The sequence below is a fragment of the Perca fluviatilis genome, chromosome 17 (genome assembly GCF_010015445.1).
Source record: "Perca fluviatilis chromosome 17, GENO_Pfluv_1.0, whole genome shotgun sequence".
In the NCBI taxonomy this organism is placed as follows: domain Eukaryota; kingdom Metazoa; phylum Chordata; class Actinopteri; order Perciformes; family Percidae; genus Perca; species Perca fluviatilis.
Genome location: NC_053128.1, coordinates 16,019,158 through 16,037,808, shown reverse-complemented (window position 1 = coordinate 16,037,808; position 18,651 = coordinate 16,019,158). Strand labels below are relative to the sequence as shown.

Below are 18,651 nucleotides of genomic sequence, written 5' to 3'. Positions count from 1 at the left end.
TAAGTTTACTCTTAAATGTGGTGACGGTGTCTGCCTCCCGAACCCAGACTGGGAGCTGGTTCCACAGGAGAGGAGCCTGATAGCTAAAGGCTCCGGCTCCATTCTACTTTTAGAGAACCACAAGTAACTCTGCATTCTGGGAGTGCAGTGCTCTAGTGGGACAATAAAGTACTATGAGCTCTTTAAGATATGAAGGTTCCTGACCTTTAAGAGTTTTGTAGGTCAGGAGAAGGATTTTAAATTCAATCATGGATTTTACAGGAAGCCAAAGCAGAGAAGCTAATATACCGACTAGTCGGTGTGTCTGTTGGTCAGCTGGACTGTCCACCACTTTGGACTGAAATATCTCAACAGCTACTGGATGAAAAGCCTGGTGAGTTTGTACAGATATCAGGTTGTCGCAATAATAACATATCCTTGGTAGTCCCTAAAGTTTTTCCATGAGGTTCACCATGTGGTTCACATTTATGATTTTGAGTGAAATGGATTGCCGGGAAATTTGGTACATACATTCATGCTTCCCTAAGAACGAATTGACATAACTTTAATGTGTCCAGTATTTTGGTTTATGACTTAATACTTTAAAAACTAATGACATCCAGCTGTACTTTGAGTTTGATGCTAATCAGCAAACATTAGCATGCTGACACTCTAACATTGGTGGTACAGGGCAAACATTAACCTTAGCATGTTAGCATTGTTATTATGAGCATGTAAGTATGCTGATGTTAGCATTTAGCTCAAAGCTAAGTCCAGAACTGCTAGCAAGGCTGTAGACTTGTATCTGTATATTTAGTTTAATTAATTATGTTAGATTTTTACATGGTGTAGTATGACAGCTAAAACTCAAAATAATGATAATGAAATAATGAATAATGAGTAATAATACCAGAAGTGTCTAATATTTTCCTCATCTTTATTTTCTCACATGCAGACAAGATTTGAAGTTTCATCACAGCAAACTACAGCACAATCAGTCTACAATGTGAACCGCTTTCGATTGCTGGAGGAGAGAAACCGAGCTCTGAAGCTTGAGGTAGCCACGCTTCGCCAAGAGAAACAGCAGTATAGGAAACTGGTAAACTTCCCACTCACACCACCCCACTTTTGTCTTTTTTTTTTGACACAAAGACGCACCCAATCTCTCTCTCTTTCTCAGCCATTCTGCATGTTTCCCACTCATTATTTTAGATGAGTTTTTTTTTTGCCTGCAAATGAGCACAATATTTTTACTGGTAACTCTCCTATGGAATTGAATCTATTGAGATGTGATTATTGTAACACTTTACTGTATGTACGTAGAGAGTGTCAGTGAGGCACTACATTCAAGTCCCTGTTGCAGCTTTTATTCTTTAAGGATGCAGCTGTGTATACTAGGGGGACTCACATGGCCTTGACTCATGCACATATACTCCCTCTGATTGGTCTTGGTTATGCAGACATGTGGGCATGCATGTGTAATGTGGTGTAAAATAGATAAGGAGGTTTGTGTGTGTGTGTGTGTGTGTGTGTGTGTGGCCATGTGTTTTTTTTGTTTGCACTGTATGTTCATGCATGCATTTGTGTATTTAGTCCTTTGGAGGCCTCCCCCAGGTGGTCTCGGATGGCAAGGTGTGTGAGCTGTTGTCTTGGCAACATGCCCATTTGCAGGAGTGTGGACAGACAGGCAGAGGGGAACTGACACAACATAATGGCTGCTTCTGTTAAAAGCCTCAATGGCTTGAAATTAGTTTCAGTTAAATAGAGCGAAACCTGCTTGCTACAGTCTGCATTTACAAACAATTAATTGACAATGTTTCAGTTCAGCGTAGCTCTAAGGCTAAAAAAGTTTGTCACACACCACTCATTTGGTTTGTGATTGAGAGTACTGTCACCTTCACATAAAAGCATCCATGAGTTCATATTTGAAAACCTATTTGTTGCCTCTATATATGAAAACTAGATACAGTACAAATGAAGAACTAAGCATAGAGAAGAACCATCATGTGTAAATGAAGAACCACTGGGTAGTACTCTCCTTTCACTATATGAGCTGAGAAGTCACTTATAAAACGGCACAATGTTCACTTTTTCAGCATTTTTCCCTATTTTATTTGAACATATTGACACTTTTCTGTTCGAATACTGAAATTGATGGCAAGCTGCCTAGTGGGATATTTTGTCCATCTTCACAGCCAAAACCTCGGCACAAACCATGTCTGTCACCGTAGCTAACATGCAGTCGTCAGCAACACTACTCAATAATGTTATATAATTGTGTGTGTGTGTGTGTGTGTGTGTGTGTGTGTGTGTGTGTGTGTGTTTCATATACGGGTAGATACTGTTGGAGGTAGTCCAGCTGGGTGCCTACTGGCAGTCTTTTTGCTGTCACTGCTGACAGCTACACTATCACAGACTGCATCATGGTCATTCATGCAAAGACAGACTCAGCTTTGGATCAGTTTTGCTAAGAAAAGCTCAGTCACGAGAGTGGATTTGCTCATGCAGATATACCTTGGGCTTACACATAGTGAGGGTATTGACAGAATAAAACAAGGTGGCGCAGTCACGGAAGGCTTGTATCATGTGGATGCGCTGACAGTTTTGTTGTCGTTACTTAGAATTCCTCATGGGGAGACAGAAACTATGCACTATAGCTTTAATGCTAAAATAATTTTCCATTCATTTTTTTAGGTGAAGGAAAATATGGCAAACTAAATTATCTATATTTATCAACAGGTTTTTATAATTATCAAATGAAGGGCGATGGTCAAAAGATGTGTTCCAGACAAAACACAAGAAAGATATAAGATTAAGCGGTATTCTAGTACGAAACACACACATTTGCACACCAGATGGCTGATTAGCCAGCTAGTTAGTTATGGTTTGAATGGATTGCTTCAAGGCTCTTTTATGTCAACTCTATTCTATGCTATTACAGAACAATGTGTAATAATATGTAATCACATATTTTGTCACATATTCACAGCATGACATAGTCTGCTTCTAGCTCAGTTGCACAGTGTGATGTTGGGTGCATAAAATTTAGCAATTTCTAAATGTATCTAAATGTACCAGCAAAATAAAGAAGAAAAAAATTATGAAAAAAAAGAAAATTATGAACTTTACAAATTACATATTTATATAATATCATAACAGCTTTAATCAATGTAATTAACATGACTTTTTATATGTGAAAGGGGCAGCTCATATTCGCCATGAAGCTATTAGACAGTTAATGAATGCTAATGTTGCTCTGTATCGGCTGAATGTGTTAATAGGCAACTGTTTGCTAACATTTTCCCCAACTTTAAAGGTGACAATATGCCAGTGAAATGGCCACAGCTTGTTTCTACTGCCCCTAATGGCAAAAAAAAACTTTGTTTCATAACTAACCCATGCCAGCTGTGTACCGTGCACATTCTGGTTGAGTGTACATTGTTCTCATCCTAGCACAGACAGTGTAGTTGAGTATTTGATTTAAAAAATAGTGACCACACCCAGATCAATGAAATTGTTGTATAGTTAGTTAAGGGTGCTAGATCAGGCAGTCAGCTACAGGGGCAGTCTTAGGCAGTGTCCTCATTTAGGATCCTAGTGGCCTAAGGGTAGAAGCTCCTCTTGAGCCTCTCAGTGCTGGCCAGTAGTCAATGAACAGCAACCTCGCATAGCTTCCTTTCTTTACCAGGTGAGATAGGGTAGTGTGTGGAGGATGTGTGCTATGGTGTCTTCCGTTAAATGGTTGGGACGGTAGGCAAACTGTAATGGGTCCACTGTGCTGGGTAGTGAGGAGCAGATGTAATCCTTGACCAGTTGTGTATGTGTATATACTGTGTGTATATGTATATATACTCAAATTCAAAGGGGCTTTATTAGCATGGGAAAGAGTAGATTATATTGCCAAAGCAAGTGTAAAATGAGCCCGAGCGCATCGCACGCAATGTAGTTTGAACTAGTGGCGATGCCGTACTGTGACGTCACCGACAGGCGCGCCCGTGCACATCTGGTACCTACACCAGCACTAGTTGGTCAGCACCAGTGTTGGGGTAGTTACTCATAAAAAGTAATGGATTACACATTACAAGTTACTTTTTTTAAAGTAATGCTTTACTTTACTTAATTACTCATTGCTGAAAGTAATTAATTACACTACTAGTAAGTAAATTAGCTTTAAAAAGCCAAAATAAAAAAAGCCATAAGAAAGTGCAGCTTTAATTATATCTTTATTTATTGTTTTTTCATCATCATCCAAGGTGCAGTGGAAGAGATTTGTTTTTAGCCTGCGGCGGAAGATGTGTGGGCTTTTGGCCATCCTGATGTCAATAGGGAGCTCATTCCACCATTTAGGAGCCAGGACAGCAAACAGTCGGGATTTCGTTGAGTGATTAGTTAACCCTCGCTGTGAGGGGGCAGCGAGCAGGTTGGCTGATGCAGAGCGGAGAGGGCAGGCTGGGGTGTAGGATCTGACCATGTCCTGGATGTAAGCTGGGCCTGCAGCAACTGGTAACCAACTGGTTTTGGTGGAACATGTATGTTCAAAGGTTGTTTTAGTCGTGCAACAGAAAACTCAGATTGGACAGATAGTCTAGCTAGCTGTCTGGATTTACCCTGCAGAGATCTGAGGAGCATTTAACCATAGTCCTCATAAATCGACCGAAGTTTAAAATGTCAACACAAAGAAAGCAGAAGGTAACGGACATGCAGCCTAAATGAGGGACATCCAGTGGAATTTCCGGCGGCACCTGAGCAATCCTGGACCGTTGTGTGTATATAGACTACACTACTAGTTACATTACTTTTGGATTACTCCATAACATCACCTGAGATGCACCATAACTTGCCAAATAACAATATGAAGTTAAACATCCAGATCAACACAAATCCTTATTATAATATGGATATACATAAAATCTCTCTTTTATGCTCTTTAATACCATAATGCTGACAACAAAGTTGTGAACATCAGCCCAAAATTAGTCAAAAACAAGGCTACAGTACTGGCGGTCGTCCGCTCTTTATAACCTGTATTTTGCCCAGTATGTTTTGGAAAGATGGCGATTCCACTGTCGAAAAAGGCAAGATTTTTTCCACTACTTACACAAGCTCATTTATCTCTGCTTTGTTTACTTGCTGTTGAAAATCAAGTTGGCTGCTTGGCTGGTGTTGGCAACATGCTCTTTTCATCAGTGTCTCAGGGTCTGGGGGTCTTTAGCAACCAGCTCAGATTGGATGTTGTGTTTTTGGCGGTGGAGAGGTGTTTGTGACCTGGGCACAATTTACACTTCACAATCAAGTTTTTGTTCCTTTCGCGTAACTAATTTGAAGTAATGGGCATACCTCCACCCCTCAAAAGACATCTTAAGCGGTGGCTCTGCCATTTTTTTCCCCGTCTCCTCAGACAAGTGTTACGCAAACACACACAAAAAGGGATGTTTGATTTGTTTTTCTCTCCTCCCGTTATGGAGATAGTTCAAGAACCAGTAACGCAAAAATTTTAATTCTTAAAAAAATGTATTAGTAACTGTAATGTGATTACTGGGTTATTAACATTAATGCATTACATTACTTTACTCATTTACTCATTATTTGCAGACAAATGTAATCTGATTACAGTACCCAACACTGGTCAGCACACAGTTTGAGGGCCAGAACACTGACAAAGTCAGGTCCTGCTGCTTTCTTGGTGTTCCCATGCTTGAAAGCCCTCCTGATGTCATGCTAGGAAAGGGAGATGGGTGTGAGAGGTGCAACCACCCCGTCCATTAACCTCTGCTTCAGCTGTTTTTGTTTGTTAGCTGCCGATGGCCTCAGAGCAAGCATAAAATGTGTTTAGCTGATTTGCTATAGGCACATCAGCACTTGACAAGGAGGAAGGGGGGCTTGCAATCTGTCATAGTTCTTAGACCTTGCCACATGCTTTTGGGGTTGCTCTGCTGAAATTGTAGATCCATTTTCTTCCCCTAGTCTCTTTTTGCCTCCTTTACTGCACCTCTCACATAGCCTGTAGGCTTCTGCTTTATAATTGTCCGTGTTTCCATGTTCTTCCAATTAATCTGTTATTTTGCAACCAAAATGGCAAGAAGAAATACTGAGAGGGTGCATTGCTTCCTGGAAAAAACAAAACAAACAAAAAAGCTTTAGACCGGTTGCCTGGAAACTATCTGTGATGGACAGTCGGAGAAAGGTACCTTAGGTAAGAAATGACCTTCTGTGTGCTGTGTGGCTGCTGCTAAAAGGCCACAGCTGTCTCCCTAGAGACCATTCCTATGGCAACGATTGTGTACTGCTAGCAGCTGGCCCACTCAGACGATATTCCTCATGATGATATGGGCTGTCCCACTGCGAAAAGGAACAACCTCTAATCAATAATCCGTAATAGCCGTGTTGTCTCAGTTGACCCAGTAATCTCCATTTTAACTCCTTCTAATCAAAGATGCACAGACAAACCAGGGTTAATAATAGTCTAGTGTAATGTAACACAAATCAGCTTGAATAATACTTCCACCGCCCACAGGATTTTTTGAAAATCCACATTCTTTTGTCTCACAAGGCTGTTTTAAAAACTGGTATTAGACAGGGTGTGTTTAGGCTGAAGTTTATATTCTTTTCTTAATTGAGTTTATCTCGGACGTGTTCTTTCAGATGGCTTGAGTTGTCTCTATATAACTACATTATCCTCTTTTTTCCCGGTCCATATTCCATTCCTTGTTGTGTAGCTTAAGTACAACTACTGAAAGCTAAGGCAAAGCACAATAATCTTTAGAAGAAATGGTCAGAAAAGATGAAAACATATTTCAATTTTTTTCTTCCTGTACCACTTACTGTGCATAACGTGAACAAAGCCCTGAAACAATGCAACATTTTCAAATGTAAAAACAGTGATAACAACAAACTTAAGACATGTATCAAGCTAATCATCCACAATATGACATTTTATACAAAATCCTTTGTATTATTCTTTATCACTGTTCTATAAACACAGAATTTTGCCTGAATTAATATGTGGGTCCATCGCACAGCTAAAGACCTCCACCAGCTGTATGTTCACAATGTCTAGGTAAATATCGGATAACGAAGAGGGCTCAGCTCAATGCCATTGTAATTATTCAAACACACATGTCATTTTCAGTAATCAGTTTGTACTGAAATGTGTCCATTGTACTTATTTTAAATACAATCTCATAAAACAACACTTTGACACCCACAGTCAATGTGGTCTATTAGATAATGTTGTAAAAGCTCACGAAGCCAGCAGTGAAAACATGCTAGCAGATTAGCTTTCTAATGGTGTGCTAGCTTTGTTGGTCACGTGATCTTCGCCTTTCAAGTTATAGTAGTTTGAGTCTCCCATCTGTGAGGCTCTTTCTTGCTTTTTATATTCACTCTTACATCTCCTCTGTTCTCTCACAACCTCACTTTGTCACCCATACATTTCATGTCTTTCCCCTCTCTCCACTCCACCTATTCAATTGTCCTTTTTTGTGTCCATTATTTTTCTCTCCCCCCTACTACTTCCTGTCCTAACCTCCTTAATTCCCCTTACCCAAGCAGGGTGGCTGTGGCAGAGGGCATTGATCTAGCCTGTGCAGCTTCATGCCTGCAGTAATTTAAGCAGATTTGATGTATCAGGGAGGTCCATGCCAGCCTATAATCAAGTTTCAGACATTTTCTGAGAGACACAAATTTTGAAATGAGTTATACCTTCTTCCTGGTAGTGAGTGGATACTACTTAAATGTTAAAACCAATGTCCTGTTGCCTACAGATTCCACATTCATTTGCAGATATCTGTTTATAGAGATTATCTGTAAATCTAATATTAATTTCCTTAGTACACTGTACATCCTGTAAATTATTCAAAATCACATTTATTCACAAGTTACATACATTCCAATATAATATGTTTTTAAGTAGTGTAAAACTTCCACAGTAGCAGCAACAGGTATCCAAGGTTTTTACGTTTCCAGGGTAAACAGAGGAAGTGATATCTGCCTTGGTGACGTTGCAGTGTGTTCCTAATGGAGGAATTCTGTCAAGGGACGTTCACGACATTCCCTGAACAGGGAGCAGGGAGTAATGTTTATGTACAGTGTGGAATAGAATGCAGTTTAGGTTTCCCCTATGATTTGTATTATTACTAGGAAACATCCACACCTGAAAGCATAAGTGCTTTTGATTTTCAAAAAGCCCGGTCCGAACTATGTTTAATGGAGGGTTTTCACTTATCACTTCAACTTTACACATCACTTTTAATTTCCACCAAACAGTACTACTCATTGACATGACATTGACAACATTAAGTAATTTACAGTCTATATATTCATAGATGTATCATGACTCAAAATCGGCATAACCACAATTATTAATGTAGTTTACTCCACAGTGCTGCTTCCTAGGCAACTGCTGCTTTGATCCGTCTTTGAGTTGGAACTGGCTATAGAAATAGCAGTGAAACAAGTCTGTGAATAATGGTTACAGAAACAGATAGTTACATAACTGTCCAGCATTGGCTTGATTTCAGAGCATACACTGACGCAAGTGTCCGAAACAATTTTGCCGTCCATCTTGTGAGAGCACTGAATCACGTTAGCTTTAAAACTGCAAGGGAAAATAAATTCTGTTGCATCAGAAGGAAGCTGTGTTAAAAATATGGCACTGTCAAAATGTAGGGCCCTCCTGGATTAATTGAAAATCCCCTTAACCGGATTAAATCATTTTAGGGGCTAACTGTGGTAAACCCACACTCACATTCACACATACACATGCATGAACAAGTGTGAGCCCCCACACATAAGCTGATGTCAATATAATATAATTACTCATTGTGACAAGGAAGTGTAGGCAGTGTGATAGCAAGGGTGTTCTGTGTTGTAGTTAAAGGCTAAAGCTGTGAAACTGTGAGGATTAGAGTTAAAACAGACCGAAAATGGAATAATTGGTTGCATGGGGATAAATTGAGCCCCACAATTTATGCATTTTTTAATTTAATTTAAGTTTGGTACTGTTTTTCGGAAAACTTCATTACTTTTAGCACCTCAATAAAATCTGAGTATCTCAGCAGGGGTCCTATAAGACTACAAGTGTTGAGTGAAATTACAGAAATTATGCAAGTAATTTCTTTTTTTTCTAGATTATTTTTTGGGCATTTTTAGGCCTTTATTGACAGGACAGCTGAAGAAATGAAAGGGGAGAGTGACATGCAGCAAAGGCGCAGGTCTGAGTTGAACCCAGGCCCGCTGCGTGGAGGAGTAAACCTCTACATATGGGCGCCCGCTCTACCAACTGAGTTATCCGGATGCCCAATGCAAGTAATTTCACGGTCAGTTGGTCCACACTTTGGTCCAGACTGAAAAATCTCAACACCTACTGGATGGATGGGCTGCAATGTGGAGGAAGGTCTGGCAATGCGAGACTAGCTGCTATGTAACCCAGTGGGGCAATTGTGCACCCTCGATTTTTGTCCATTAAAAGTGGTTGTTTTTGCCACTGACAGGCTCAGATTGTTATTAAAAGTGTCTGACAACATTATTGATATTGCGAGGTGACTTCTTGTCCAAAGACAGCGTTGTGGAGTGTGATGATGCAGATGTTGTTTTGGAGTGCAACAATTATAGGTTTGTGTTATCTAAAAGATTGTCAGTGTCATTGTTCAATATTTAAATTATTTCGACAATGTGGATTAAGTTGTTGATTGCCACCTGTGTTCATTTGAACCAGAGTAAAGTAAAAAATAATTACCCCTTAAACAGAATAACGCGTCACTCCCCAGCTCATAAACCATACATTATAAAGTGTATTAAATGTGTAAGCACAAATCATACTCCCAGCTGCAGACATACCTTGTTATATAATTTTTATTTTTTAAAGATTATTTTTTGGGACTTTTTCCCTTTGTTCGATAGTGACAGTGGATAGACAGGAAAGAGAAAGAAAGGGGATGACACGCAGCAAAGGGCCGCAGGTCGGATTCAAACCCGGGACGCTGCAAAGGACTCAGCTTACACAGGGCGCACACTCTACTGGTTCAGCTAGAGGCCGCCCTGTTATATTCATTTTAAAGTAAATGAAAGTGTCACTTTTAAAGTTGTGAGATCCAAATTTTAGTAAAATACACTTTTATTTGTATTTTTTTCAACATAAACCAGTTTGGCTTTTTTCAATAATCTGATGTCAGGGCTTTTCAAAGTGATTGATATAAAACCTACCAGCTAAAGCTATATCCCCTATTTATGAATACCATCAACATCATTATTAGATGTGTGTATGTTAGTAAAACAAGCGGCATCAATCAAGACCCTGTTCAATTAGTGTCAGGGCTGAGGAGAGGAGAGGAGAGGAGAGGAGGGGAGAGGAGAGGAGAGGAGAGGAGAGGAGAGGAGAGGAGAGGAGGGAGGGAGAGGGAGGGAGGGGAGGGGAGGGGAGGGAGGATCTGTCCGGCAGCAGCAGCCAGCATCATGCAGGCTGCCGTCAATTCAGTCAATTTGGCAGACAGGCAGGAAGGTCCAGACTGTGGTTGTACAGGGCAGCTTTCCAATAAACCATTCTTATTTGTATCCTGGACTCCCAAGATGTCTGTTCCCTATTGCCAACGATACCTCTTCTCCCAACAGTAGCTTCTGATGTAGCTGATGGTTGTAGCAGTGGAGCTGGCTGATTAATTCAACGGAGTGGATTTCCGCAGCTCGCTGCACACAGCGCGCGAGAGAGAAATGGGGAAATTGAGCAGGGGGAGAGAGAGAGAGCGTGTAAGAGAAAAGGAGAAAATGATGGAGGAAGGGTGTTAAGGAGGAGGGTCTTCGGGGGTGGGGAGAGAGTGAGAGGAAAGGGAGAATAGGAAAGAGAGAGTGTGTGGAGAGGGGGCGGAGGAAGAGAGAGAGAGAGAGAGAGAGAGACACACACACGCAGGCCCTGAAGCTGCTACTGATGCTGCTGCTGATGCTGCTGCTGCAGCCGTTTGACAATTCCCCACCCAGAGAGAGCAGGGAAGAAGGGAGGAGATCAGAGCAAGGAGGAAGAAGGAGGAAGAAGGAGTAAGCGACACCTCATCCAAGATGCTCCTGTGCTAGCAAACACTCACGGTAAATACCAATCCTTTATCACCACTCTGCTTCCTCTTTACGACTGCTGTATTTCTCTGTCTCTGCATCATTTGGCCCGAGTGTGTTTGTGTTTGATTTAGCTCTGTTGAGTCCTATATATAGTGCACAGGGTTAGCATAGCCAAGCAGCTGGGGAAAACCTGTCTGTGCAGCTGCTGCAGAAGGAGACAGACATCTACAGAGAGGTGGAAAGGAGAGGAGGATTTGTACATTTTGTCTCTTCTGGGACTTGATGAGGAAAAAGCAACCTCCAGCTTCTCTGTTTCTTGACTGTAGCAGGGCCACCTGTTTGGAGTGTGTGCGGTGTGTGCGGTGTCTGTTGAAGGTAGTGGGGGGGTGTTACGGTGTATGGGTCCAATGGTGTATTTGTGGTTAGTATGTGCATGTGAGTGTGTGTGCGTGTGCATGGAGTGTAGTGCTTCCCTTTTGACTGCTGTCAAATAATTAATTTCATCTTTCCATAGTAGGTGTGCACATGCAAGAGTTATTATTTGTAAAACAGCATATGTAGACACATGTTCACATGAGCACTCAGACACACTGGGAGAGAAAAAAAATGCGTGGTGCTTTCTTAAACAAATTGAATGTGCGTGTGTGTGTGCGTGTGCGTGTGTGTGTGCTTTGGCGTTATCACCTCCTGTAACCTGAGCTTTTCCTGGTTCCTGCCTGCTGAGGGGTTGCCAGGTGTTGGTGATGAATATTAACCCACTCGGGGCTGATTGACACTTGCTCTTCAGTTATTCATCCTCATAAAGTCTCTTGCTAAATGTATTTGTGTGTGTGCGCATGGTATACTCTGTACACTCGTTTTCCAGTTTATAAGTTACACCTACAGTAGCTAAAACTAATGCAGTCGAATACAGCCGCCCTTCGATTCCTACCTTCATGTTCGTTTTTTGTTGAAATAGTTTGAGACATATCGATTCAACTTTATGGTCCATTTGTAGGCTATAGTTTGTGGCACTGTTGAATTGTATTTATATATATATATATATACATATTTTGTATTTATATTTCAAAGTTGTTTCTTATATTTTGTCAACCCACTTTATATTAGGGTTGGCTAAATATTAGGAATTATTACACCTACACTTACAAACCATTTTCCTTATTTAGATGATAAATACACCAACATCACATTTTTAATAATACGGTTTTTGGATCCTTCCCTCCCATGTTGCTGCCCATACTAGCTGTTGTATCTTTATATTTATTCCAAAAACATATCGCTGCTGCTTCTGGAAACGTGAAACATATTGCTTCCTGTGTGATACCAGGTGTGTTAACCTGGTGTTTAGAGCTGCAAAGCTTTAAAGCCTTTACTACTCAGTGAGCATTCATTTTGGTGAAAAGATTTGGATAGCAATTAAAACAACTGGGCAAGGCTAAGCTAAAGCTTTGGTGACGGTTAAGTATAAAACAACAAAAGAGAACTCCACTGACGTTTCTTGTCACGTCTCACTGTAAACCTTTCATGGTAAGAAAACTTAGTCCAATCACGTTTTGTTAGCAGAGCAACATTTCTTTCAAAGACCTCTTGATGAGTACAATAGATTTTGGTAGAGAAGGAATTGGTGCTTCGACAGTCTCTCTTTTGCAGCATTTTCCTGTGTTATTAGCGGTCTAACTTTCTCTTTCTCACTCTACCCTCTTTTGTCTCTCCCTTTCCTTTTTTTTACCACATGAAGGTATAAAAACCCGGTGGAAAAATTGATGGGAAAAAATCTTATATTCTCCCTTCTGATCGCGCTCCTCTTGCACCATTCTCCCATTTCTTCATCTCCATGTGGCAGACTGGTTTGGCTGTGCCAGCTGACGTTCAGTTGGTTGCGAGAGGGTGAGAAGGAGAGAACAGAGGAAAAGAAGGTTGGGGAAATTAAACTTGTGTTTTCAGTCTCATGGCTGATTTCCTTGCTCCTCTCCTGAGATTATCAGTGAGTCTGGCATCCAAATGACACCCTCTTCGTCTAATCAAAATGTTCCTCAGGACATACAACCACTGCAATAGTCCCTGAACAGAAACAGCCTCGTAGGGGTGTGGCAGCACATATTACACATACGCACACATGCAATAACGTGGCGACAGAGAGTTGCACATCAGCATACCTTTGTGACTTTACACACAGACAATCACACGTTTCAAGGTTTACTCCCGATTACATGCCTTCATACACACTGTCCCACATTTCCGCTGTATTGTTAACAAGTGTATCCATGCATGCTTACACTTACTGTACTGTACTACACATCCACATCACTACACATCCACATCATATAGAGAATCGACTCAATGATGTGGGGTTTTTTTGTACAACATTTCATTGCTTATTGTGCACACTCACTGTGCATCTTTGGTGTACTAACTATTCAGTCATCCTGCAGGTTTGAATAGCAAATAAATTAGGTGGCTTTTGTTTGCGATATGCTGGCTTACTTTCACACAATTCAAAGGGCATCAGATATGTTGGATTTGATACTTCATTGCTACTTTTTATCATCCTGACACTCATACCTGAAAGAGAACAGTTTCTATAGCAACCCCATCATCCCCTCCCCTCACCCCTGTTTTGTGTGTGTGTGTGTGTGTGTGTGTGTGTGTGTGTGTGTGTGTGTGTGTGTGTGTGGACACGCAATGTGTGTAGCTCTGAATGCGAACACATGCCTAAATATGAGTGAGTGCTCTATTGATTGCTAGCATACACGCCATAAGTGTTGATGTCATTTAGCCAGCGGGGGAAGCAGAGAGGGAGACGATAAAGGAACATTTCCTCCGCACATTTCCTGGCAGCTTTTCAAGATACACAGAAGTTATATTAAAGGGAAGACACAGAGCACTGCAGAGGGAAACAGCAAAAAGGAGGGTGGGGCAAAGAAGGAAAGTGAGAGGTGGAAGAGCGGGAGTGTAGTTAGTAAATGCATGTCTGACTGAAGTCTAAATACAAATACAGTTTACTAAAAAATAATACTAGGAGCACTTAATCTATCTTGTCATGCAGGTGGTGTACTTTTTCCTTTTCAAATTTCAGATTCCCCATTTCATGAAATAAATGGGTGCAGATGGGTATTTAGGCACTAATTGACCTGGTTAATTAATCAGATAATACTGTAATGTGATCTTTATCCAATGTATATAAAACAAATGTATGTATGTATGTGTATATATTATTGGCATCTGTGTACGATAGTGTAGCAGACCAAAGTGCCTTTTTAAAAATGTCATTTTGTGACCTATTTGGTTTTGTATCGCTACATAATTTCACCATGGCACCACCAGGCAAGGTGAGCCTTTTAGCAAAGGAACATGCTGATAAAAGGCCTGTTAATTCTGCAGCACTAATTGTTTCCCGCTGTCTCCTGTACTTTATTTAGATTGTCTTCTCCCTCTCTTTCCCCTTTTTTTTTTTCCTCCTGTGGCTCCTTTCTCTCAAGATCACTACTTGATTACCTTTCTTGTGTCCCTGTCTTTCTCTACATTTTCCTTCACTTAACCCTTTCTTTCTTTCTTTCTTTCCTTCTTTCTTTCTTTCTTTCTTTCTTTCTTTCTTTCTTTCTTTCTTTCTTTCTTTCTTTCTGCCCCCAGCGTGTCTGGAAGGGCTTGAATGATTAAACATAGGACAGGAGCCTTTGGTGGACTGAACACCAAGGGCATCTACATGGAGGATTGGAGGGAAGGAGGGAGAGAGGAGTACACCATGTCAGACAGACCAGCCTGTTCAGATACAGATGACATGACAGGACCTTTGCTCCTGTAACTGTCACCTATTGCTCTGTGTCACTGAGTCCTGCTCACTTGAGACATAGAACTTGGGCATATGCATCTGCTGTGCGGCGTTACAGGAGCCATTATAGAATACTCCATATTTGTATCATTGAATCATAAACAGAATTTCAAGCACACAAATATAGATTAAAAATAGCAGATAGAAATCTGTTTTTACAGTAAAACCTTTTGTTGTACGCAGATGATGTGAACCAGATTTGAGAGTTTGATGCCCGTAAGTGAGTATTTTTAAATTCCAAAGTCTCATTATCCAATTTTCTTTTTTTTTGACGGGACATTCTCCAGACATCTGTGAGCTTGATGAGATGGCAGTCTGTGATAAATTAAACTGGTGCTTTGCATGTTTTGTTCAAAGGCTAGCGATGTAGTCATGGTAGCAGTCTCAATTCTTTTTTCCTCTGTGTTGCACGGCAGCTGCATTGTTGCTCTGCTCACAAGAGGAACCATTTGGTAGTTTGTTTGCAATACTAATGTAAAAGAAATAGTAGGTAAATGCATAAAGGATGCAATGATTTATTTATGTAGCACTTTTAAAAGTCAAACAGGCAGGATAGTAGCGAATACAAGAGCAACAAAACAAGTAATAAAACCGAAATTACATCAACAAAAGAGCAATTTATCTATTAAGAAATACAAAAAATAAGAAAGTTTAATGCTCATTTTTCATTTTATGCAAAGCAGAGAGGAACATGTAGTAGTCACTGGTTAGAGGAGCTGACAGACTTTAAAGTGATGGTCCGGAGTAATTTCACCCTAGGGTCCTTTGCACCATGATCTCGAGCCAAACACCCCCCCAGAAGCTTTTTTCACCTGGGTCGAACATTGGGAGAGTTAGGTAGAGTAGTGTCATCAGCTGAATAGCTTAGTGCAGGGGCTAATGGACCCACATTTGTATCTCGTAAATGACCCCACTAATAATGCCTGAAATGATACCAAACTTCTACAAGTAGTACAAATAGGTTATGCTCTCATAAAACGATGGATTGGAAAGTTTGTAAGTACACCAGAAGTTTATGAACACTTGCCTTTTCTCTTCTGCTCTCTGTTGCTGCTGCTGCTGCTACCTGCAGTTAGACGAGTGCTTAGGGCCGTCTACAAATTACTACACCGAAAAGAGATACAACAAAAAATGTATTAATTTAATGATTAAATAAGGTAATGTCTCCAAACTTACCTCAATTATTACTTGTCTCCTGCTAGTTATACTACAGCACTTACTTAAAAAAAAAAGTTAAATTAAAAAATATTTTTGTTGCATCTCTTTTCAGTGTTGTAATTTGTAGACGGCCCTTAAGCACTCGTCTTACAGCAGCAACAACAGCAGCAGAGAGCAGAAGCCAGCAGGCAAGTGTTATTTACATAAACTTCTGGTGTACTTACAAACTTTCCAATCCATCGTTTTATGAGCGCATAACCTATATGTACTAGTGTAGACGTTTGGTATCATTTCGGGCATTATTAGTGGGGTCATTTACGAGATACAAACGTGGGTCCATTAGCCCCTGCGCTAAGCTATTCAGCTGATAACGCTACTCTAGACCCAGGTGAAAAAAGCTTCTGGGGGGGTGTTTGGCTCGAGGTCATGGTGCAAAAGACCCTAGGGTGAAATTACTCCGAACCATCATTTTAAGTCAATTAAGAAATGTACTCAGGGACTTCATTGTCTAGTGCCTGCTAGATTAAAATATATATAATTCTAAAATCTAGTGGCAGCCAATGGAAAGAGGCCAACAACCCTCTCCCAGCACTTTGTCTTTGTTAGAAGATCAGCATTTTGAAGTATCTGCTGATTAGTAGAAAATGCAAGTTTGGTACTGCCATTGCAGAAGTATTTTCATTTTCCATTTTTTTTTGGAATAGGATATGCATACAGTAGGTGCAGTAGTTTTCTTTTTCTATATATAGAACTAGTTTGTAATCTCCCATAGAAACCAGTGGTGAGGAAACCTCTGCTAAGGCTCTGTCCGTGTATTTCGAGCGTACTGTACATTTTAGCAACTGTGCAATGGGGTCAGATGTAAATTATTTAGAACCTTGTGCAGTATGTGTTGCTGCAGATTGGGGTCACGTGAGTATGTATTTGTGGTTGTTGTGTGTGTGTCTATGTATGCACATGTCGGGAAATGTGCGCATCCCTGGTCGGTTGTTTTTGTTGTGTGAGAGTTTTATGGATTTGCTTGTGTGTGTGTGTGTGTGTGTGTGTGTGTGTGTGTGTGTTTGTGTTTGTTTGTGTTTGTGTGTGCACTTGTGTATTCTGAGCATGAAGTTCCATCCAAGCATTATGTGATCATGAAGGTCCATCCAAGCACATGTAATCCCTAACCAGCTCTTGGGCTGCTCATTAGCATTACCCTGATCTTCCTCAGAACTTATTTTCCAGCCCTCTGATATTCTCTGTGTGGCCTGAGGGAACAATAGGTCCTGTTCACATCAAATGTGTTATGTCATCAATGTGACTGGAAGCTTTGCTGCCCACGTCATGGGAGCCCTAGTTCACTCTCACTGCCTGCTCACTCAGTATGTACATTCCCATGCCCTAATATTCCCCTTGGGGCATGTCGATTCTCAAGAGAGGTCAGTGTTTTGCCCGCAGGGCCCTCCATATACAGTACAGCTGGAACACCTCTACATATCACATACAGTATAGTCAAAGTTAATATGCTCACTTGTTCCCTGTCTTTCTCCCTGGGCCTTTTCAAACCACTTCCAGATTGGATTTAGATCCAGTTAGGACAAATTGCAATTCACATCTGGCGTCAAATTGTGCCTCAAATGTCTCTTTTCTTTTGTTAACTCTAGGAAACTGTGACTGCTACTGCCATCTACATTAAAGGCCCTTTTACATAGGGCGAATATGGGCTGTCCCAGATGAAAGTTGACAGTCATGAAAGAAACATGGTGAAATCTTTGGATGCCAATCAAAAATGGTCGTCAGATTGTATTGTGAGTCCACAGTCTGACGATTTACAGCTTCGGTGACCAAAGTCAAAATATAGCAAAATCCAGAATACGCTGATGAACTAGCATGATGCTACTGCTTTAAAAAGCAGGGGTAAAAAAAACATTTTTACCCCACATTTACTTTGCGATATTGGCTTTTCATGTTTCCCTCATTCCCCTGGCTGATTCACAATCTCCTCTTTTATTTTGTGAGGTTCTTTTTATGCATAAAAGTGCGCTATGGCCAAAGTATTAGTTTATGTTTTTGCTACATTTTTAGAACATGACAGTAGCTCAGGGGGATGATGTGAGTTGTTTGCATCTGTTTTTACATCAGCGCTACAATTCATCAGGCATTCATTGCACAATCTGACAGAATGGAGATCAAAACTATTAGACCCATGATCTTGCACAGTATGTCACGCAATTACCTTGTAAGCTTGTTGTTTTGCACAGTCTATACTGTAGATGCCTTAAGGCTACAACTAACAGTGGTTAGTTGAGAGTGGTAACATTGTTGCTCATTCTGCCATTTGTTTTAGGCCTATATGCTCATCACAAACTGTGGCAGCATCATTTTGAAAAATTATTGTTGCTTGTAAATTGCAGATACTTTTTTGAATGCTACAATACTCTCACATGCTCATGCATTGGTTGCAATTATGCTGTTTGGTTTTTGTCACATTAATGAGAGAGGAAATTATCTCATGTTAAGTGCAGCTTGCATGTTGCAAATTTGTTGTAATGGGGCCCCTGCTTAAGAAAATGATAACCACAGCTATTTTGTATCTTGCCTTAGATGTGGGCCTCAAACTTTACATTAGTTTGACATGTGAAAACCAGCTCTGCTTTGTT

General features: G+C 40.6%; 1 protein-coding gene across 13 annotated transcripts in view; it reads left to right on the top strand.

Moving 5' to 3' along the window:
• The window catches only part of si:ch73-287m6.1 (RIMS-binding protein 2), a 68,448-nt gene that overhangs the window by 10,147 nt on the left and 39,650 nt on the right, over positions 1 to 18,651 (top strand). For 10 of the 13 annotated variants that reach the window (XM_039779967.1, XM_039779964.1, XM_039779965.1 and 7 more), the window contains one exon: positions 935 to 1,078. In XM_039779967.1, coding sequence (XP_039635901.1) covers positions 935 to 1,078 — 144 coding nt within the window. Of the gene's footprint in view, positions 1 to 261; positions 374 to 934; positions 1,079 to 10,854; positions 11,056 to 12,763; positions 12,942 to 18,651 lie in introns of those variants that run through there. The other 3 variants (XM_039779971.1, XM_039779972.1, XM_039779973.1) reach the window with 3 other exon arrangements.